The sequence below is a fragment of the Atractosteus spatula genome, chromosome 5 (genome assembly GCF_055471065.1).
Source record: "Atractosteus spatula isolate fAtrSpa1 chromosome 5, fAtrSpa1.hap1, whole genome shotgun sequence".
In the NCBI taxonomy this organism is placed as follows: domain Eukaryota; kingdom Metazoa; phylum Chordata; class Actinopteri; order Semionotiformes; family Lepisosteidae; genus Atractosteus; species Atractosteus spatula.
In genome coordinates, this window is record NC_142710.1 from 63,049,942 (window position 1) to 63,074,214 (window position 24,273).

The 24,273-nt window shown below is 37.1% G+C and overlaps 1 protein-coding gene across 2 annotated transcripts in view; it reads right to left on the minus strand.

Moving 5' to 3' along the window:
* Window positions 1-16,086: 16,086 nt before the first annotated feature.
* Window positions 16,087-24,273, minus strand: part of phf2 (PHD finger protein 2) — a 37,854-nt gene continuing 29,667 nt past the window's right edge. The window contains exons 17-22 of one of the 2 annotated variants that reach the window (XM_088917871.1): window positions 24,002-24,168; window positions 22,398-22,672; window positions 20,656-20,751; window positions 20,368-20,477; window positions 19,593-19,839; window positions 16,087-18,981 (exon numbers count right to left, since the gene is read on the minus strand). In XM_088917871.1, the coding sequence (XP_088773997.1) occupies window positions 18,893-18,981; window positions 19,593-19,839; window positions 20,368-20,477; window positions 20,656-20,751; window positions 22,398-22,672; window positions 24,002-24,168 (984 nt within the window). In that variant the 3' untranslated portion in view covers window positions 16,087-18,892. The remainder of the gene's footprint in view (window positions 18,982-19,592; window positions 19,840-20,367; window positions 20,478-20,655; window positions 20,752-22,397; window positions 22,673-24,001; window positions 24,169-24,273) is intronic. The other variant, XM_088917872.1, reaches the window with a different exon arrangement.

Below are 24,273 nucleotides of genomic sequence, written 5' to 3' on the forward strand. Positions count from 1 at the left end.
ATCATTGCACACTTCAGTGTTTGGGCTGATTGGCTATTATCTAAATGAATACATGTTCTATATCAGGACTTTTGACTACATAACTACCCTGTTAATATTCAGAGGAAGTGCTCTGGGTCAAGGAGCTTTCAGCCAGTTGACCCCTGGGTCGTATGAAATTGAACTGAGAGGTGGCATATGGCAATGAATAAGCTCTAATGATTTAGATGGTATCTATTACACACCCAGGAGAAAGGTAATCTTTCAGGGTAATCTTAAAACAGAGAAAAAGCAGAATACCACCTCTCAAAATAAATATACCTGTTTCTGTGCAGAGAAAATGAGCACATTACTTAAAAAACAAGAACCTGCCTATGTTCTTTTTTAAAAAGCCAAGTTGTAGTTTAAAAAAACAGATGGCTTTATCACAATATTAACATTTTTGTTTATAATTGTTAGAAATTAGACTTTTTTTTAGCAGGCTTCACTTTTTTAGTGCCATCTTGTTTTTATCTCCCCTTACATCTAGCAGAGATTTGAGCAGTCACAGAAGCCTTGTTACCATGGGGATTAGCCAGCCATTTGGTTTAGTTTTGCTGCAAATGTGTCTTTTGTGTAGTCATCTAAGACACTTGCTGATGCATAGCATGGCTTTGAGTTTCCTTCAGATGCCCTGTAAACTTCAGGCTTATGTACTGCAACAAACACCATTCCCTTAAAGAACACTTTCAAAAGCAATTTCCTTTCTTGACTACTGCATGCAAACATAGTAATTGTACTTGGGTCACTCCCAGCCCCATCTGAACACAATTTATTCTCACAGTTTATCAAGTATGAAAAGAACAATGCTATGGTTTGAAACTAGGTTAACTAGGCCAAATCCTAACCATTTTGTTGCACAAAAAAATAGTTTGTTAAGTCTGATAATGTTTAGTTACTGTATGTTTTTTTTTTACATTTCCTTTTTAAATTAGTATTAAGGGATTGTTTTTTTTCCCAATAAAAGCACCACTGAAAAGACATTTTCAATGCTTTCTACTATCTGGTTTAAGCATTAGATAAACTAATGGGTCTAATTCAGAAAATTCTGCATTGATGTATAGGCACTCATATAAGGTAATTAACTGTTCTTTTCAGAATTCTTTGCTCATCCTAAAATATTAATTCCATGTGTGCAATTCCAGAGAGTGATTGGGAACTTCTTGCATTAATAGATGTGGCTATTTCACTGTTGTTAAACTTAATCTTTTGTTTCTAATTTATCAATTAATTTAAACAATGCATTTATTATGAATTAAGACACAGTATGCTAAGACCCTAAAACACTAAGAAAACTTGAAATAGCACAAATAAAGATGCCAAACCTGGGAATTGTGTTTCCATATTGTAAATCAAATTCTGATTAATTCTAATAAGCTTGGTTCAATCAAGGCAAGATCTAGAAAAAGAGCAAATCCCAGTGACTGATAGTAACATAGTTTGATTAGCTACAGGTTAGTTTCTTTTCACAATGATTGTCTTTGCACTGTACACTGAGGAGAACATATTCCAAAATGGCAGACTGAAAAGGGTTTATAGCAAAGTGAATTTGAACATTCTTCCCCGTTATTGTGTTGTCACAGAGCCTCTGAAAAGAGATGGTCAAGATCACAAAGCAGTAAGATAACTGCAGAGCAGCAGGGTTATTTGGTTGCAAACATTTCTACTTCCCCACAAATCTAAATATGTTTTAAAGTAGTACATTTGGTTAGTGTTTCCAAGTGATTGCTGAATTTAATAAAGCTGTCAAAAACACATTTTTAACACAGTCTCAAGTTTAAACAATCGAGGGCTGTGAAATTTAATGTTTTTGTTATTTTAAATGCCTAACTTTAAATTTGTGAGTAAATATTTTTTGCAAGACTTGAAGTTTAGCATGCCTTGATAAGTATTTTTGCCACTATTTCAAGCATGTTGATTATTTTTATTCAAATTGGCTATATTTAGCAAACCTTGAACCATGACTTTAAAGTTATTGCTTTACTGTTTCCCTGAGGAAATTATAGTCACATATCCAGAAAATGGCCTGTTTGTGATATCTATGTTAATGTGCCAGATGTGTTCATATGCATGCCTTGTAACGTGTAAAATATGTTACATCTGTTGCTTACTCTCAGTATATGTAGAGCAAGCCAATAAAAAGTAACTATTACACCAAGTTATTTATGCAGAAGATCATGAATATTTGATTTTTCTGCGGCATGAAACTACTTACGAAATAACTCAATCAGCACATGGCTACTGTTTTTAACTCTGCAGCTGTACTATTTTTGTTCCTTGTCATGTTTTTGTTTAAATTTGGGGTCTGGTTAAAGTAGGGTAGAGGGGATATAACTGCACACATTATGTGTGTTATACTTTAGTAAAAATAACATCTCTTTGGGATTATCCTTTTTTTAAAACACACTAAGTGCAGAAAAAGAGAACTTGACATTTGCCATTAGATCCTGACAACTAAGCAACTTTTCATTTACAAAAAAGACATTAACATGTTTCTTGAGCTATTGCACTTGGGTGCCATCTCAAATGTTTTGCTAAAAATGAATGAATAATATCAGTCATAGGCAGATGTATCTTTAAGAGTCACTGGTTACTAATTAGTACAGCCAGGTGATTGATTTTAAAGTTGATTACTAGAATGCTTAGTGAAATGGAACCCTCAAATAAGATACTTTAATAAATTAAAAAAGTAAACGTCTGTAATAAAGTTCTAAGTGAGGATTATTGATCCTGAATTTTGAAATAAACTTTCCAAAATAGTGCTGACTTTATGTTCAAAGAGTCATGCCACATAATCATTTTTTTTTGTTTGAAAATTTGAGAGTATTACGTACTGTATATACAAAGGTTTCTCGGATCTCATTTTGTTACTAGTTTCCTGCGTACTTACAGTGTGATCTGCAACTGGATAGCTGCACACATAGACCCATAGATTTGTTCATGCTCCAAGGTACAAAAACAGACTTATGCTTTTAATAAGTACTATAATCAACAAAGGTGTTGCTACAGCCAATACTTTGTTCGTTTTAGTGACTAGTAAAACAGTAATGTTAAACAAAATTCATTCTCCAACAGCTTCAAAGATTCTTGAATGATTAAAGGCTGTTTTGTATTAAGCGGCAAATTGTAAAAAAAAAAGTCAGTGGCAGCTGGTTCTTGCTAAATTATTTCATGTTCTCTTTCCTCAAAAATAAAATGTTACAGGCTTAGTTTTGCAATGTCATTTATATTTGTTCAGAAGCAGGCCTATTTAACAATTTGAATTTATTACTATAGAGTACACAGGAAATTATGGGACATGCACTCTGTAAGTAAACTGTGTAAAAAAGGAAGGTCAATATACAGCCTACAAAAGCATACAAATCAGGAACAAAATCTGTGTATGTTTTCAGAAAACTAACATTAAGAAATTCTTGGGGGAAAAATAGGCATTCATGGAAGATCAAGTTAAATAAACATTATGGTGTAACATGTTTAAAAGGATATAGTGATTTCAGGGATATAAGCACATATACTAAAAAAATCAGAAAGCTTTTTTAACAGTTCTGCGTGTCAAGAGTCCTGTTTTTCCAAGTGTTTGAATCTAAGCGCAACAATGGATAGCAGCCTAATCCCTACCAGATATAGAGAGAGACAGAGACTGAATATCGCATTTCAGTAGTCTCAGTTTCGCCATTGTTAAAACGTTGACAGATCTTTTTATTTTTTGAAAAAGTGCGAGTTCTCTTCACATTGAACATTTTAGGTACGGTGATCGTGCTGTCTGCAGTCTTGAAAACTATTTCTAAAACCAATCTATGGTAATGTTACATAATTTATAGTAAAATTTAAAACACCTATCTGTATTTAATTTTGTATTCCATATTGGATTATATCATATTATTTATTTAGTCAGAAAATAATTATATTAAAACAGACAGATTTGATTTATATAGAACACGTGTCTTGTCTTTTTTAGGATTCTTTTCTGTGCTTTTCTAAAATATCTGCAGAAATTCTGAAAACATGGCTGCACAAGTGATTATCCTCCCCTCCAAGTCAGGCTGTCAGACAGTTAAATGTGCTGTAAGATCTAGGGAACACTTAAACCAACTTTATTCCACTTGCAATTAAATGGTAATTATTACTGCACATTCCCAGCAGTGATGAACCTGTTAATGGTGTTGAAAATAAAATACAAAAGGCTCCACTTCCGAGATCTATTATTAGCAATCGGAGTGTTCAGTGTCAAATAGTTCACAGTCTCACCAGTTTATTTGCTGAGCATGCAGGCAACCAGAGTAAAACTGCTTGTAATTAAAATAATGTGACATTCTCTGCTTTTCTCATCTGGCATAACAGAAAAGAAAATGAGGTTTCCATACTTGAGAAGTGAATCATTTCCTGGAATGTCTCCACTCAAAGCGTTATGCCATACCATACACAAATAATAATACTAACAATAATAATTATAATTAGTATATTTTAATCTGAATTGAACACCTTTTTCATTAGGATTCTTATTCAATAGGCATTAGTTATATTTTAGAAAGCTAAATTTTGTTTGATCTTTTTTAAAGCAATGCCTTCCCACAAGGATCTCCAAACTATGCTAATGGCTGCACATGTTTTCTTCCTACATGGACACACAGCATAGCTTTAGCTTTTCAGTTTTCCAATGAAAAACAAATTCCTATATCTGCTGTTACTTATCCTTCTGTAATGAATGAAATCAGATGATTGGTTGCAGTCTTTCCTATACTATTGTAATGAAATCTGCCTTTTCAGTGGGTCTTAAGGACTAATGCGTATAAAGACACAGACAGTAGGAGATTGGAGACTCAGGGTGTGTAACACAAGCAGGCAATGTATGAGGGGGTAAGTGCAATATGCAGGAAGATCACCTACACACATTCCACACCTACGGCAACAAGTAAGGCCGTCCATCCCTTTTATCTCCACTATGGGAGTGGCGACACCAGAGAAGAGAGCCTCTTCTCTCCTGTGAGAGATCACCCATTTGTTAAGGGCCCATCAGCCCACTGGGGACCCATCCACTCATGTGCTGCATGATCACAACTCCATAGCTTGTGTGCTGACAGCAGAGTGGAGTGGCCACGCCCACCCACCCTGCACTGCTTCAGACACACACCGAGAGGAGAGGAAACAGGGAGAACAAACACAGGCAGTGAACTATGTGCAAAAAGCAGTGAAACGACAAAGACTGTTTTTATGTATTCAGGGCTCCATATCCGTTACACAGCTCCTGCCTGACATGCAATCAGCCCCAGCTGCCCTGCTCCCCAGAGCATCTCGCAGACATGGAGCTTAGTCTTTTCTTTCTTTCCTTCTTCTCTCCTGCTGCTGGGTGGGGAGTCTCTCAGTGGGGAGACCAGTGGACTTAATTCCCGAAGGGCTTTCTGTCAGAGCCCTTGCTTGAGCCAGAATGTTCCTGCTGGGCCCACAAACAAAGTTCTAAGTCCAAAGTTCATCGTGAGCCCCGATGGGCCAGTCAGCCTTCAGGAGACCAAGTGGAGGCAGGAGACCGTCTGTTCACTTGTTCACTTGCACGTGTTTAGTTTCCTCCAAACCCTCTGGACTCCCTGGCTCTTTTTCAAGCCAGGGTGCTGTACCTGGCTTACCACTCATGCACCAGTAGTGAAACTTTGCATCCTCATCCCCCCTCCACCCAAGGTTTGTGATCTGAGCTCGACATGTGGCTCTTGTCACCCCCAAGCTCAAGCTCAACCCCACCCTCCAGCTGAGACTCGGTGCTACGTGTCCTGTTGTTGCTCCACCCCGATGACTTTGGCCACTCTTCTCAGGCTGTCAGAGCTGGAGGCGCAGGTTGCTAGGTACTGTACCCCAACAGCACATGCTGCCAGCTCCCTTCCAGACGTTGCCGCCTCAGGGCTCAGCCCACCTGTTCTCCAAAGCGGTCTCCGCGATCTCCTTGCACGCTTGCCTCCCATGGACAAGTCATCCACCAAAGGCCAAACAAACTGGGCTCCAGAGAGTTCTCACACACCTTAGCCTGCCCATGCTCAAGTCCTGCCTCTCTGCTCACCGCTCCTGGGTCATGACTCCCTTTGGGGCATAGGATTGGGGTCCTCACTGGATCTGCCTAGCCCGACCACTCCTGCTGCTGGGGCCTCTCCTTAATGTCTCAGAGTAGGGCACCGGCATCCTCCAGCCTTTCCAGCACGGTTCCTTGAAACCTGACTGGTTGGTTTTCCCTTCCCATCGACTTTAATAAACACCCACTGCCTTCATTTTTTGTTCAGGTCCAGGATTGTTGTGTGTCCTCTTCAGCCTCACACATTAATTCCTTGTACGATTTCCTGTCTGCATGGAATCTGTGGCATCACTGGAAGATAAGGAAATAATAAAACTGGCTTTCGATCACGATATGTAGATGTGTCGAAATACGGGGTAGAGGCTATCCTCTACTGATTTAGCGTCAGGCAGCCAATTACCGATTTAAATATGAATGTCATTTGTAATATGGAATCGTTGGCAACCCTATGCAATATAAGTGTAAGGTTGCCACTTTATTATTAATGGCTATACTTGAATTGTAATGTATTATTTGATCTAATGTGCATCACTTTATTAATAAGGGGAATATTTGAATTATAATATATTATTAGATGTTACATATATTTTTTAATATAAATACAATATATGCACAATACAGAAAGAAAGCACTAACAAGCCCCCCCTCCCATTGTATCTCCCCTATGGGGGCTTGCTCACAAGCGATTGGTCTACAACAGTGGAGGAGGGGCTCCCTTCACCTGTCCTCTCCCTGCCATAGGTGCTCCATGACCTCTGTTTTACATCACGCTGACAGAAAGCTGCAGTGGGCACACCCACCTGCCCATGGTGCTCCTGACCCTGCGAGTGGTGTGGAAATGGGAAGGACAAACACAGGCAGTGAACCGTGTGCTCATAAAGCAGTGGGACAGGTTAGCTTTACCCTAATCATGATGTGTTGTCGCAGTAGTAATCCTGCTCAGTACGAGAGGATCCGCAGGTTCAGACACATGGTGTCTGTGCTTGGCTGGAAAGCCATCTTGCAAAGCTGCCATTTGTAGGATGAGGACTGAACACTACCTACTGTACAGTAAATTAGAATCCCCTTGAAAAGTGGAGCAACATACAGTATCTTACTTCCCCTCTAAAATTCAGCAGTAAATATGTTAATAAATAAATATGGCTGCCGAAATGTTCTTTATTAGCATAATGAAAACAAAAAACAACTCAATGACACACACTGCAGAAGTTCTCATTTAAACGGCCCTGCCCAGTTACTTTTTTGTGGGTCTTAATGTAAATGACTTCTGCAGTGTTTAACAATGATTTATCGCTCCGTTAATGTGTTTATAGTTGCCAAACTGTGCTTCTTACTGAAACTGGGATGTCAATCAATCAGACTTAAAAGAAAGTAAATTTATGTACGATATGCATTAAATTTTAATTGCACAATTATTTAATCAAGTTTTTCTTCTTTAAAATATACCACATGGGTCCCATTAAATCTAAACTGCTTATTTTAAGGAACTCCCTAACAGTATCTTGACTTGCAAACATTTCTACCTACATAAAGTTAAAACATGGATTTTTTGTCATCTACACCAATAAATCCAGTGTTTCAGTATTAGGCTGTATATACAGTGAGGAGAAGGAACAGTATTGCTCTGTAGCTGGGCAGCTTTATTTATATTGTAATCAATGTACACTTGTATAATTATGCTTGATTTTTCTTTTAAAATAAAGCATTAATTTGAATCAGGCAACCACGAATATATTTAGCAATAAATTGGAAGGTTCAAAGGTCATTTTGTAAAATAGAAAGAGACATTGTATCTGTCAAACTAGTGTAGAAAACAATCCGTGAATCCTCCTTATAATCAAGTGTTTCCTTTATAATTATACCACTTCAGCCCTTTCATAAATTTATGCTCCTCAAAGCGAGGCCTTCTGTTAGTTAAAATTATTTCAAACAAGTACAGTATTTAGCAGCATTTAAGGTCACTCATCTGTACTTAAGGACATTACAAACAAATGCTATAGCTGTAGAACACTCTGCTATAATTTGGTTTTCCTAGAAATGTTCTGTCAAGAAAATGGCAGTTTTGTTTTGTGGACTGAAAACCGTTGTTAACTTGCAGTTCTGCAGCTAATACTGTACCTTCATGATCTGTTGTTCATGTTTGTCTTCCACATTAAGAGAAGTGGGAGCTGTGCAGTGGTCCTAGATTCATTTGTGAAGAGTAAATGTTTTTAGCGCTTTGGAGTCGATAAGAAAAAAGACTGAAAAGCCATATTGTTTCTGAGAGAAAAGCTTTTAATGTATCTAAGTTACTGCTGAGGTGCTCCAGCAGATATGTTTTTTTTTAGGTGGACCGAAATGCTGAATTCCCGCATTTTGCTGGCATCTCTGTTGAAAGTTCCATTTGTCGCAGTAGGAGGGCCTGGAGCTGTCACTACACGTCACTTCTGGACATGCAGGGAAAATTAGGATTAAAGTGGAGTTTTCCACTTCAACTTTTCAGTCCTGACAAAGGTTAAAGTAACAGGGCAGCAGGGAACAATCTCCTTGTATTTGTGTTACAGGGGAAACAAACTCGCAGTTTTCTTTCGCGTCCAGGCTGGTGTGCCGAGAAGTTCCTTCAGTTTTTCCCACTGGCTAATCCTCACAGATGGTCTGAAGCCACAGCAGCTCGCAAAGAAGCATCTGCCGAAATCTTTTCATCACCAGTACTGACACTGAATGGAGAGCGAAACAAATTCTCCTAAAAACTGTTAGGGGCTATAATAGCTTACGCTTAGTTTGAATGGGCAGCAACATTCTGTCCTTGACAATCTGCTTTCAATGGAATCAACGAGCATTATCAGCAGTGACAGCCAAGAATCAAAAGAATTTTTTTGAATAAAAGCTTTGGTCAACACACTGGAAAAAAAATATTTAAGCTATAGTAAAGCTTGCATCATTTAAAGGCCACACAAAGATAATGCTTACACTCACATTCCTTTGTAATTAAGACTTCTTTCTTACTGCACGTTTCATCTGACCACAAGGGAACTGTTAATAAGCAAGAGGGCGATTTTTAAGGATCTACAGTATGAGTCAACCAGCAGGCTTACATTTTCAATCCACCATTTAATCTGGACTAGGCGTGATTTGGTCCTATAGTAGATGTCACTTGACATGTTAAAATACACTTCTTAGTTTACCATTCATTAAAGTAACAATTGCTAGGTTGCAAAGAAAGTTCACTGTAGTATAGAGACGTGTCACTGTTGACTGTTATACTATGTATAATATGGTAATGTTAGTTTATGCACCCTGAGAAAAATATATTTTACTGCATTTTGGGCCCTTTCCGTAAAATCATTATTCCCCATGTTTCATTATCATACTATTTGTTTGTGGAAAAGAGTAAAAAGAGTCCAAATGTCACGAAATCAAATAAAGGAAACTGAAATAAAACAAATTGCTTTAACTTCATGTAATTGCAAAAGGCAGGTGTAAATTTAATTCTGTAGTAAATCTGATATGAGTACAGCCTTCTGTCCTGGGCAAAAAATCCATCTGAAAATCCAGTCTCATTCAGTTTGCGTTGTTAACTGAAAACCTATTCCGTTCTCCTGTTAACTCTCCGGTGTTGTTGTGCTCGGTCTTCTTTGTGGGTCAGTTTCTCTCAGTTTACCTTGTCTTGGCATTAATGATAGGGCATTACATCTGCCTGCATGAGGTGCCTGTAGGAAAAGTGCTCTGAAGTGGTCAGAAAATAATGCATTAAGGTTTGTCTACTGAAGGATAATAAAGATAGCAGCTACAAACCAGGTTACACAAAGCCAAGCCAAGCGGAGTAAGAGAGATATAGGGTTGGGTTGTTGATGTTGGACAGTAAGATTGGACAGGGCACAGTTAGATTGCTTCATATGAGTGCAGAGAAAGATTTGGTGGCTTGTGGTGCTGTTAAAAGAGAAGACCTGCTCCATAGTCTTTCTACAATGCCGTGATAAGCTTCCATTTCATATACTGTAGTATGATTCAGTATGATTAAACCTGACAGACAAGTGTAAATATTTATCATTACTTTTAATCTTGAGAGTGAACTAAACAGCTTTGCTCCCTCAGAACTCAAGCATACTTATGTACTGAATATCTCCATAAAGTATTGCACTTAAGTTTATACTCTTCACTGTATGAGTGAAAGATAGAATACAGCAACAAAAGAACAACATTTTTCTTTGAAAGATAACATAATTGAGAGCTATAAGTGTTATAGTATGAGATGCACTGAAAACAATAATGGACATTTTAATGTGTGGAAAATCTTTAATTTGCCCTTTTTTAAAATCACAGCACAAATAAAACATAGAAGCACCCAATCCAGGTGACGTTAGAATGAAGAGCTATTTACACAAAGGAAGGTTTATCTGCATTATTTCCCCATCTGCTGACCAGACTCAGTTAGCACACAAGAATTCCTCTGGTACCTTTTGAAAGCCCAACACAAATCACGGTAAACTAACAAAAACTCATAGCAATAATTCTATACTGTAATTGTCCTTTATTTCAGATTGCTTTGTTTTACCTCTGATAATAAATGTATGTTATGTATGAATGATATAGAAGCAGTTCAGCAGACTTCAACAAGGCTCATCAGTGGGGCATAGGTAACTTTGACCTGTGAAACAAGTAACACTTTACAGTGTTATGGTGTAATTTGAGTGCAAAAATGTAATATATGTATATTCAGGGTTTGGTATATTTTGGTATGGTACTAAAATATCTCAAGCAAATTGTTAAGAAGTATATTTTGTCCTCTTAGTATTCATAATGTACAAAATACAACAAATCCTTATACCCAAAGAAGGCTCCTTGGCTGAAACGTTGTGTTTCCTTTCTTCTCTTTTCAGCATGGAATAAACCTATTACATGTTTCTTTGCAGCCTACGCATGCTAACGCAGCCCCCCACCTGAACAACTTTAAACTATATATACTGTAGCCTAGTTAGTATATATTCATTTCATAATCCTATACCCCATGTTGAAAGCAAGAGAAGGTTCAAAGGTTACAAGCATGCAGTGTTCACCTTGTGGTGACCAAAAGCCTAGATCTGACAGGACTGGCAAGCAAACCTGAAACACTGACCCAGCTGGCCAAACAAATGCCCTACTGAGTCTTGCTGTCTAGTATCTACCTTCTTGTACTTTTATCTCATATTTATTTTATATATGTTTTATTTTACTTATATATAAGTAATAAGTAAGTTGCATTTTCATTTTTAAAATACATTTTAAGTTATGGTCAACTTCTTCATTGAGTAAGACATGAACGCAGTTCAGAAGGGTCAGGAAACATTAAATGTCCCTCCATCTCCCCAGAATAAAAATAAATGTCTCACCTGTTTACAAGTCACTTTACGACAATAAAAAAACTTTATATGTCTGCTAAATAAATACAAGATCTAAATAGGATCTTGATTGATATAAATTATTACAAAAGCAATGTTTGGTAAATACTGCTCGGCAAAAGCAAACAACTTGAAGTTATGAGCAACTTGTGCCTGAAATATTGGCTGTGTTATAACCATGTGCTTTATTTTACTGGACAGATCTTTACAATAAAGATAATTAATATGCTTTCTAAAGGATTTAGCAGAAAGACATAATAATATTATGAGTACTGGAAGGATCTACAGTATGTTTACTGTTATGTTGTGAATTCTGCTATTTTCTTTCTGTAGCAGATCCAAGTCAGATGTTAATGGAAATAACATCATTTTTATGTCACAATGGCACTGTGCCATTGTTTGAAACAATAACAAACATTTTTTTTGGAACCTTAATTGATTCGGGATGGATGTGATGCCTGAGAGATTTATGTGGGACTGTGCCAAATGTCACTGGCTGAGGGGTGCCGATTGGTGGAGAACCAGATCAAGCTATTTTTTTCTCCTTTTTTTACATAACAGTTGACCACCTCAGTGCATAGAATTCTTTCAATAATTACTCTCTTATGGAAGTTAAAACAGTCTGTATTTGGAAATCTAGAGGTTTACAGCAGAGTGTTTCCAGTTGCTATTATAAGCAAAATGCATGCTTGTCCTTAAAGGAAATAAATGATGAAATAGCAATTAATGCAGTTGTAGATATATGTGGATGAAAACTGTTTCCTTTTCAACGAGAGGACCTCAGTGATCAGTATTATTAAAGACATCTGCATGCATATATATAATCCAATGGAACAAGTAATAGATTTATTCCATGCTGAAAAGAGAAGAAAGAAAATGAAACGTTGTGTTTTCTTTCTTCTCTTTTCAGCATGGAATAAACCTATTACATGTTTCTTTGCAGCCTACGCATGCTGATGCAGCTACCCACCTGAACTATATAATGAAATGAGCTGCTGAAAACATTTTTCATAGTCTGTCCTGATACAATGAATTCACTGGTTATTTTAACTACCACTTGGTAGGAAGTACAAGGGAGTTTAATAAACGTGGAAGAAAAAATTGTCAATTAACTACAGTTAGACCAAGCCTCACCAAAATGTGTACATTAAGCTGGAGGCACGGTGAAATACCTATGCTTTATTCCACCTAGATGACCCCTAAAATGCTGCCATTACACCAAAAGGACACATGAAACATTTGTGAAAATTCTAATACTAGTAATTTACATTGTCATTCAATGTATTACTTCCCTGCAGTTCTTAAAGCAGCCGAGGGAGCTCTCATTTAATGCCTTAAAGTCAAAATTAAATGTCATAACCTCTCTTACTCCTAAATGTACAAGTGTCTCGTGTCATTCTGATTACAGTTAGCCCTATTGCTACTTATAAAAAAAAACCGATTCAGTTCCTTTGTAATCAATACATTGTTCTTAAACCCTTACGGGTTACCCATTTTCCCATTAAGTCCAAATAAACGGGGGAGAAAGTTAATTAAGCAAACACTTGGTATATTTTAAATCGGTAGAATACATTTAAAATAGTTTTTTTTTCTCTAAAACGTTACGCGAAGGTGGAGTGTTATGGGGATCTTTGTTTTAAATGCGCAGAATTAAAAACGTCTTTGAAACAGTAATGCGCGTTTCTGGCTTTTTTTGTTTAACCTTTCCCATTTTAATGTGCTCTTTAATGGCCAGCTGCACAGTAACCCAGCTGCAGTGCATGTCACTATGCTGGTATCCATCATTTAGGCTAGTATCCTATCATCCAGGGTGGCCAGGAATGCCAGTCATTTCCAGGAATTCTTCTGTATCCATGATGGGCAACAGCAGTCAGCCATCACTTGTATGTAAAAAGAAGCACATTCAGCCAAGCTGCTTTAATTAGGAAAACAGTAAAACAAACAAATCCTTTAATTTTAATAACCCCATATTCTAAAGGAGTAGTTCTGAAATAACATACCTTCTCATTAACTCAGAATTTATTGGATGAAAAACCAAACAAAATTAAATTCTTCACCGGTGTATTTTATAAGTGCTGTTTCATGAAACTTGGTGATTTGTACTGCTTGATAAATAGCATGGTAATAGCTGAAGCCCTTGAAAGTGTGTTTCTGTTAAATGTTAAATGGACCTTCAAGGGTATTAAGAAAGTTATGCAGATAGCTTAAGCCTTAGTGTTTCGTAGCTGCTGAAGAATTTTGTCATGCGACAAATTTATTACACTAGCATGAAACCGAAGATTTTTTTTTGGTAAATGAAACTAAAGCTTGGCTCTCCCATTTAGCTAAAAAAAAATCTTATCCAATATGAAAAAAATAAAAGCGGTGTTTGTTGAGAAATGAAGCCTGCCGGTACATTATTTTGCGTTTTTTTTTTGGTTGCTCTGCTGCGGAAGAGCATGTCAAGAACTTTCAGTATTTAAATATTAAAAAGCACCATAGTTTGGTGGCTTTTGTTCAAGTTCATAGCATGAGAGGACCAGGATTAGAAAAAAAAAGTCAAAGTTTTAAAGACCGTTTCTTAAAGACCGATTTATTTTTTAAAATTATAGTGTGAAACAGCGGGACTCAAGACGACTTGTACCTTTTTTGTGATTCTAGCTCCACCTAGTGCTTCGAAAAGTAGACTCGAGTCGTACTGAAATGCGACTGTATTTGTGGCGTTTTTAATGCTCCATAGTATAGTATAGCTATTCCTCACTTGAGGAGTTTATTATTCACACGATGGAATTGAGCTTGGGTCTACATTACAACTCGTGGTTAAATAACTTTGAGAACCTTGTCATGCCTTTTCAAATAAAATATAATTTCAAAAGCAATCTGCGTTTTTCTTCAAAAAGAAGAGTGTTGTCTATCCAAAGGGTGACTACAAAGAAACTGGATACTGCTGTTCTGCTGAGCTCAGTAAGCTTTTGGTTTTTACTTGCTGACATTAACTTAGGATGTAACAAAACGCAGAAGGTGGCAAACTTTTCAATTTGAATGTTTGGATGCTGTTTTTTTCCCCCCCTAGTGTACCATCTGGGGTGATTACAGGAAAACATGAAATGCTATAGTTTGAGACGTTTATAGCTGTGACCTTTTTCGAGGAATAGAGCCATTGTTTAAAACAGGCATACGCCTCAAGAATTTACAAAATGTTAAAAAAAAGGAAACAACTGACAAACTCTTAAAATATGCTTTTCTAAAACATGGTATTCCTTATGGATTCCAGGAGTTAAAACTTTTATGTTCAAAGAAATATCACAAACAACAGGCATTCTTTCCTGAGAGCTAATGGCAAAATCATTTTTATCAATTAAATTATGTTTATTTGGAGTTTCATGATGAAATGTGCCATATCCAGAGTTTACCGATTCGAGAAATCTGATTGATACCCGATTCATTTACTATTATTATACTTTATATAAAGAATGACCGTGGGAACTCTCCTGGTTGTTCTTGGAATCATCCACTTCAAGAAAAAGTAAAATTTGTGATTACAGCATCTCTAGGACAGTACAGCAATCAACGTCTTAAAAATCAGATGAAATCTGATAATTGATAAGGTTCGGAAGAATGTATCCCACTTTGAGTTTGCCTTCCGATGATGTGCTTAATATCTGGCTTTAATGACTTTGGAGATGAGGATGCACAAGATGGTTGCAGTTCTACAATCATAGAGTATTTATAGCACTACAACAAACAATTACTTGTATGCGTTTTCTTTTAAGATTAATTTATATTTGTATTATATCCCCAACAATCACACTATGCTAATATTGCATTAACAGTAGGTTAATTCAGTAGAGCCTAAAGGCTATCATTTCAAGAGACATTTGAATTCGCCCTGAAACAGTGCAATTGTAAAACTGTAACCTCTCTGTACTTCAAAAGTAGCTCCCTGTGAACATGAAACTGAGGGTGAATTATGTACAGTTTGTCTTTTGAGCTAGTCCTGGTAGTCCTTGCATAGTTGAAAGATAGCTGTAAAGCACTGTGTGAATTGTCACGTGGTTTGTTGTGCCTGTTTTGGGAATCCAAGTGTACAGTAAGTCAGTTAGGGAAGTGAATTAGCAAATTATCCATGGAAATAAGCTTCACAGGTGGCCAAGACTGGTTTTGCTCTGAAGCGTCGCCCCCTGTGCACAATCACAGGCTTCCATCACCAGTTCGCAAGATGCTCTTAGCTGGTCTCTGCACAGTTCCTGCATGGAGCTTACTGTCATCACTGAAGCCCCGGTCCTGGGGTGCTCTCTTCACACAGGCTGAATCTCAAGCTGTTATTTCAGCTCTCACATGTTTTTGGGACTCTGGCCTGGTACGGGAAGCTAAGGGCTTATGTTGGAAAACAGGTCTTTCCCACCTGTAAAATATATTTCCTGACTGGGTTATAATAAACATACTATTATGCACTATGTGTTTCCATTTCTCTAGGATCTAGTAGAAGAGGTGTGTACAGTATTTTCTTTTAACTGGGCTGGGGTATATTGTTTTTTGACAGTGAGGGAAGACAGTTAGGTACAGTATCTTACACTGCTACAATACAGCGGATAAATTTAATGAATTGAACATATAAAAATAAACCACAACAAAGCAACACACATTTTGTACAAAAAACCTGAAATAGTTCAATTGTTAAAATTTGATCTGTGTGTATTTAAATTCTGAGGAGCTGATACAAGATTTCCATTGGTAACTAAAACACTGCAATAGATACCCGCAGTAAACCTTGTTAGAAATGTACATTTTACCGAAATAAAAGGCATGATGGCAGGGTTATACCACATAGCTGCTTAATAATAATAACAACAATAATTATAACAATAACAATAATCATAATTATAATAACATGTCGTAAGTGAACATTTCTAACTGTGGCCCTGTAAAATAACTGGCAGGGCCTTAAAAACAAAACAAAAATAACATAAAGAAGAGTGTATTTCGGTCCTAAAACCAATTTCCGAGTGCCTGAGAAAAATAAACAAGGCCTCAGACCTCCATTATTGTAGTTAATGTTACAGATTCCTAAAAGAAGACTTTCACAGGCTGATAAAATATTTAAAAACAAAACTCTTAAGAAATGTACAAATATAAAAAGCTACAAACATTAATAAATTACATCACGGACACAGAAAACACTTCACAAGGTGCTAGTAAAATAATTTTGAATCCCATCAGGTTACGAGAACTTGAACAAGAAGCTGGTTGTAAAAACAGATTTTTTTTTCTTCAAAAGCTTCGTCTCTTGTCATCAGTGAATATGTACACTTGTTTTTTTTTTGTGTGTAAGGCCATACTAAGTTTCATGTTTTGTTTTTCAGGCAACACCTCAATCTAAAAAACAAAACTAAAAAAAAAAATATTCCTAAAGTGTAGCTAACAAATTGAAAAAGTAAAGACTATATATAGAGATTTTGTTATTAAATAGCAAAAAACTTGTAAAAATGTAGAATGAAGTATCAATAAGAAAAGAAAACTTTTGTTACAAAAAGTAGTAATTTAAAAAGCTATTTACAAGCTACATTCTACATACTGCAATGCAATAAAAATGCATATTTAAATCTATACTTTTGGTGTTGCCTGAGAAACAACTTTTGAATTAGAAAGTATCCCTGTATAGCACTAAAAACCAAAGGCTGCAGAATGAGGCTTGTCAGTAAAACTATGTCCCAGTGAAAAACTTACAAGCATCTAGTGTTTTCATAGTGAGAAATATTTTCTGGAAATTCTCATACTGTCAGCATTTATAAAAAATATGCAAATCTGCTCTTTCTTAACACCCATTCTAAGGGTGACTTACCTGTAATACTGATATCAAAAAGCATGTAACAGTCCCTCATCAAGGGAAACGTGTAACATCAACACTATAAATGAGTATGAAATACAGACACAGCTGACATCTATTAAAATTGTACATTATTAAAAACATAATTCACTTCTTTGCTTTAGTATTAAAGCATCACACCACAGTCCTTTTTTAACATTTCTGTCAAGCGCCACATTGCTATTTAATAACTGCTCATGGCACATCAATTAAACCACACAACTGTGAGACTGGGGTAGGCTTTTTTTTTCCTGCTGTCAGTTTTATTTTTGTGCAAATTCATAAGTGGTTGTGTTAGGTTACTGTTGATGTTTTTCTTTTTCCTGTTCTTTTTGCTTCTGCGAGAGAGATGATAAAGATGCCCAATTGTCAAGTCTCGTTTTAAATAGTCACAACAACAACTGCTGTGATTTTCCTTTAAAGGAGACCTACACTGGAACCTACATCCTATGTTTTGGGGGGCTCTTTGTAGTTTTACAAACAATATTTACTGTAGAATTACAGGTTCTTCATGATTGTATTTGAAATATGCTAATATAAAATATAATATTTACAGAACAAAAGACATTTGGCTTTATGAGTCATATTAATTCTAGAAATGACATTAGTGTTAATTAAAAGCCTACTTTACCATGTTTTTTTACAAAGGTCTCCATGGTATTATTTCTTCTCGGTTACCAATTATATATATATTTTTACTTGTTCATCATTAATGGCTCCATGACTCAAGAGGTACTCTTTACTGTGCAGAAAGTTTCTTAACCTCTACTGAGCTGTTTTAGACTGAGTACCATGGTCATCATGATCATGACGAATAATTTCATCCTAATCTTATCTAAAGGGCCACCCTATACTGACACTGACACTTGTGAACTGAACCGTTCTCTGTTTTACAAACTGCCAAAGCGTCTCAATTTCCTCCCCTTAGTGCTTTATAGTCATCTAAATAAGTGCATTTTTAGTCTCATAAGTACATCTTAAATATATATAACAATATGTTCTCAGTGACAGTGCTTTGTAAAAAAGAAATAATTATCGTTTTAATGCTTTCAAGTTGAATAACGTTGAATAACGAGGAGAGGATGATTCTGCAGTAATTGCTTGTGTGTGTGTGGGGGGGGGGTGGGGGGCATTCATTACTAATTTAAACATCCCCATTCCCAACACCAAACTATATTTTCTAAGACACTGTAAGATGATGGACAAGCCAAGAGTGTGTGAATTCCAGAAACCACCAATATTTTTTTTTTAACAAACATGCGACAATATGAACGCAAGGGATACTTTCTAGATCTTGGAATGATCTGCAATGCTGGGTAGCAATCCTTGGTAGACTGACAACTTCAGTAAAATGAGACGCACATCGTTTTCTTAAAAAATATTTATAGCACATATCCTGTACACTTTAATATCTGAAAGTTATAAAGTATATGTAGAGGCAAAAACCTATCTGAACTATATTTTTCTTAGAAACTGAAAATAAAAATGAAACCTGTTCTATTCCTCATATGTTTCAGGTTGCTGTTGAAGTCTGTAATCAGTGAATAGGAACGGTGTCAGGATTAGGTCAATATGCCTGGTATACCATGAATTAGTCCCAGCCTTGAGCTGTAGAAGCTACAGAAGAAGTTTTCCATTCCGATGAATCTTTAAAATCTTTCCAAGTCTCTGTTTGGCTGTAGCCATGCCTTTCTTTAGCCGTTTGGCTGTAAATAAAACAAACAAACATTTTTAATTGTAAATAATAACAGCAAGGTCATCGCTGTGTCCAGTTAATGCTGAATTTATGAACTGACATCAGGCACACTGTTACTATTACTAAGAAACTAAAGAGCTAAAATTCATGGCATATCTTGAAAATAACGCCACTTTGAAAATAAAATGAGTCATTTTTGTGCAGTACGTTTTCTTTACATGCACATATGATAAGTTGTATTGGTTATATATATTTTTGAGTAATTTCCTTTATAAATGTACAAACTTTAAAAAAAAAGTACTTATTGACAGAGCATCACATACACCAATAAATCTTATCCATTAAAAAACGTTTTATGTTCAGTATTGATTGGTGTTTGATTATTAGACTATGGTTGGGCACTAGGTAATGGGCTTGTATAGTTCTTGTACAATTTAAAGTCTTTTATTTTTTCTACAGTATATCTTATTTCAACAGCATTTTAACTGTTTTAATATACAGTGTTTTGTGAAGGATGTTTACTTTGAAATGCATTATAAAATAATGCAAAATGACACACCCATCCTTTGTGAAGGATGCTTTCCTTAAAGGCGCTATATACAATAGCCTGGCCGCTGTTACCTTTGGCTGAGGCGTTGTTCTGAGATGAAGTGGAGGGCCGCCTCTGTGTGAGGAATACTCCTGGGGCCATTGGCTGGGAGCCTCCTGGAGTCTTGGCTGTCCCAGCTGTGTACTCGTGATCTGCCAGGCTGCTGGGGTGGGAGTCCAACTTCTGCTCCGGTGAGCTGCTGTCCTGAGAAATTTTACTTGAATCATCTGATGAAGGCTTCTTTTTAGTGCTCTTCTTCTTCTTGGTCTTCTGTTGTTCCTGTAAGACATTAGGAGAAGACGGGACATCTTTGTTCAATTTGTGGTCTTACACATACGTCAGGGAGGTCATGTCATGATACAGCAGGGGTTTTTCTAAAATAAGGAGTTGCCAATAATTTTTAATTACCAGGAACCGATGTATGAGTCTTGCTTGTTGGTAGGTGTAGGTATTTTTACCACTCTAGTATGTAGTATGCGTCTTCCCTACTCTAGTATGTAGTGTGTGTTTTTACATATACTAATTCAGTTAAGTGCCAAGACTACTTCTTAATTAAAAATCTGAAATATCTACAGTATAAAGTAAAATTAATTTCCACCCTGAAGAGTTTCAGTGAGACGTTGGTTCGGACTGGAAGGCCTCTCTGTCCACTAGTTCAAGAACTGTGCTCGAGGACAGAAGAGCTCTCCACAAGCAAGTACGTTTAAAAGGAAAGTGACACTGGACGTGATGTGAGGAGGGGAGGCGGGAGGCGAGGGTGAGCGCTGGCCGGAGGGATGGCGTCAGAGAGCCAGCTGCAGAGCTTACTTGCTGGGAGAGTTTGGCGGCTGCAGCCGCCAGCCCGGTTTCTATGGAAGCCACTCGTGTCCCCTCGCGAACCGGCCTGTCCTGCCTCGGCACTGACGGCCCAACTCGCGCTGCACAGTGACCAAAAACAAAAACAAAAACTAAATTAAAAACCACTCGGCAATAAACCTCCAGTGAAAACCAAAGAGATACGGGGAAACAAAGAATCTAACCAAAGAGCAAACTGTGGCTAGGGATAACGTGACAAGGTTTGAACTGTGTCGACTGTCGCTCGGCTCGTCGGCCTACCTGTTGGGCTGTAGGGAGTGTCATCGGAACTTTTCCTTTTCTTCGATCTGGATTTAAAAACGGGGTTATCTTCATCGGACTCCAGCGATGGGTAAACTAGAACGGAGAGATAATGTTTCTTTAAGTTATCTTGCGTCCCCTGACAATTTTGGATCATCAATTTATGGAGACAGGCTAATTTATTCTGCACTTAAATATATATAACATTTTGTAACATAGCATAATTATAACATCTTATCTACCACACTGTATAACAGATACCTTTGGTCTTGTTTCACTCCAGATTAAGATCTAAAGAAGATTCCCATGAATGTTTGATCTAAAATGCATTACTTGTACAACTGAAATAAAACTGAACAATCTCCTGTAATTTCAAAATGTATAATAAATGTTAACAATGTCAAGGATATTACTTTATTGAGAAATGTAGTGTTGTTCTACTGCACCTGACTGGATCTGCCATTTTCTTTGTTTCCAGGAACTTGGAATGTGTTATGGTATGGCACAAAATGCCAAACTATCAGATCAACCAAAAATAATAATAATAATTTCATCTAGTTTTAATGTACCATATACAGTATACCGGCACACTGTTTTCATTTTATTAGACTACATTATTACCCTAAGGCTTCCTGGTGTTTAAAGAAAATATGCATTTAATTTGTATTTGGTTTCCTTTTATTAAAATAGTAGATATTTTTACAGCAACAGCACAACTCTGAGCCACTGAGCCCAGCATCTGCTAGACAGCTGCTCAGCAGCCCAGCGCTGCCTTTCTTCACTGGACTGCTTTTGAACAAAACCATTTACGTGCACACATTTTCCTATAATTAAATTATCAAGATTAAAAATGACCTGTTTACAAAAATCAAGGGTTCTGTACGCTAGTGCAATTTGATAAAATGTTGTCTTGGTGAGAATTTGAAATGGAAATGATCTTTGCGTTAATGACTAATTAGTGCTTGAGATCAAAAAGCATTTGAAACAACAATCTGCACTTGCATTAATGAAATATTAACAAGCTGAGGGTCAGTTTTGCTATTTTTGGACTTCACTCGCTGAGAGAAGATTGCAGGAGTCTACCAGAAAGAGGCCTTTTGGAAAGACACTAAAGCCAATTGCATAAGACTTTGGAAAGAACCTACAGCTTGTAAATACAAACATATTCATCTGGTTCCCAAAGAGGAATTGCTCAGATTAAAAAAATCTTTCAGTTCTATCCATCACAGTGTTGTAACCCCGTGCTAAACAAACTAAGTGCCAACTGTTTCCAATAAAACCAGCAGAAAAACTGACACAAAACATCAAATATAGCATATCTGCACAGGAGTTGACTGACCTGATAACCCCCTGAACATGATACTGTAGGCAGAGTGAAAAGCCTGATCCTAATTCTCTGTCCAGTAACACTTCAAAAAGAATGTGATTACCATCTACCTGTACATTTCAAATCCGTTTTGGAGTATTATTAACACTGAGCCCTGTGAACAGCTATTTTGGAACAGCACAGATTATTGTTGTTAAGCTCTTGTTAATTTCAGGAAATGAAATGGACTCTACAAGCAGCAACATGGTGACCGAAGATGCGTGTGACCGTGTGCCAGTCAGTCATGGGTTTGGATTGAGGTTCAGCACGACTCGAACAGGCAGCATGCAGCTTTGCTTTGCAGCAAGTGCTATTCAAAAAATCCTAAGGGAAGCAGAACCCGAAATCCAAAAGCCTGAAGAGCTTTCCTACTCACCATAGTCGGAGTCCTTGAAGCATGCTCCAAGGTTATCCTGCTCGTCGTCAAACATTTCCACACTGTCCACACTGCTGCTCTTCATGCTCTTCTTCATCGGACGCTTGGTGGGACGCTTGTTGCCCGTCTTCTTGGAGGACTGTGTGGAGTGGGAGTTGTTCTTGGACTGGTTGTTGGTCCAGGAAGATTGTAGGCAGGAGTCAGAAGACTGGAGGTTAGCCATTGACAGCATGCCCTGAATGGCTTCCTGTGTGCTGGGGGATGCAGGTGGCTGACTGTAAGTACGTCAATAGAAAATACACACACACACACATTACTTCAAGCTAATGCTGCACAGGTGGTGAAACTGCGCAATTAATAGTAGGTGTTCAAAATTCACCATGATAGCTGGCAAAAACCACCTGGTCTATAACAATAAGACCAGGGAGAGGAGGCTTCTAATAAAACTTAAACTTACTCTCCACTGCCAAGATAAAATATGGAAGCTAAAATGTTTGAAGTTTTAGTTGATTAATTTTTTTTTTGGGGGGGGGAATTTTCCAACACAGTCTGTTAGCGTGATGATGACTGCTCCCGGAACGGTCCTAAAAAACGTTTGATGGTCAAAAAAAAAAATGATATTGGAAGGCTCCATGGGAAAAGTATTAATTAATTTTGTATTTGTTCTTGATTGAAATGAATGAAGATGACAATGCTGTTTTCGTGTGTATAATAATAGCTTGCCAATTATGTTTCTCACCTTCCAGAGCTTACATTTGTCAGGCGAACTAAAGCCAAACCATATTTCTTAGGTATGACCAGCTTTTTCCATTACTGAACATTGCAATGCGATAACTTCAAGCTTGTACAGACTGCATCTAGCTTGTGAAAACTTGCAAGAGTAACCGCAAAAATCAGGATTACTGCCTATTAAGTCATTACACAGTGAGCTGAAACAAAGAGAAAACAGCTTATTCAATGTGGTTATAATTGAGTGTGGTCATTTCCACATCCACAATTATCCAGTCATCTATCAGTATAAAAAGTACTAAAAACAATCATTGAGAAATTAACATATTTTAGTGCTGTTTTTCTTCTGTTCTTCTCTCATTTGCAGCTTTCAACGAAGTGGAAATGGACCATCAAAAACTGACCAAAACACCAAATGGCAAAATGAACAGAGGAACTGCCTGGAGCAGCCATGACTTTCACAAATAAACTGGAGAAGGGGATCAAACAAACACTGGCTTTGCATGTAAACAGCTAACAGAATTACTACTTTTTCCAGGGGTTGATTTTCAATACACGTGCTAAATATTTCACATTCTAAAAAAAAAAAAATCTGGTTGCAGCATTAGTTTAGACATGTCCAATTAATAGCTTCCTTACCTACTGCCTCCTAATCCAATCTTATGAAAGGTTACTTTGAGTTCAGATCACACACTGTTCCTGTTCTTTTTATGAACCAGCTCTGCCATTACAGCATTTCAGCTTATTCAGAACAGGTCAGACTTTTATTTTTTTTTTGTTCTAAGCCACACTCAAATCTGACCGCTTGTCTTAATGGACTTAATTCCCGATTCAGATTCACACACAACTGAGCAAAAGTAGCCTGACATCCCTACCTGTTGGCACTGTAGTCAATTCCACCCACTTGCTTGCTAGCCTGCAAAAGGTCCAAAATTCCTGCTGCACTACTGCTCTCCTTCTTGACCTTTGAATTACGACATTTGACTTCTGGCTTTACTTCTGTATCTATGTGAAGGGATTCTTCATCTGATGATTCATCACTCTGCAGTACCAAAATGAAAAATAATGAGCAAAATGTAGTTGTATGGATTGTTTTTAATATGTTTCGTATTTGACAAAATAACACAAAAATCTTCAGTGTAAACTA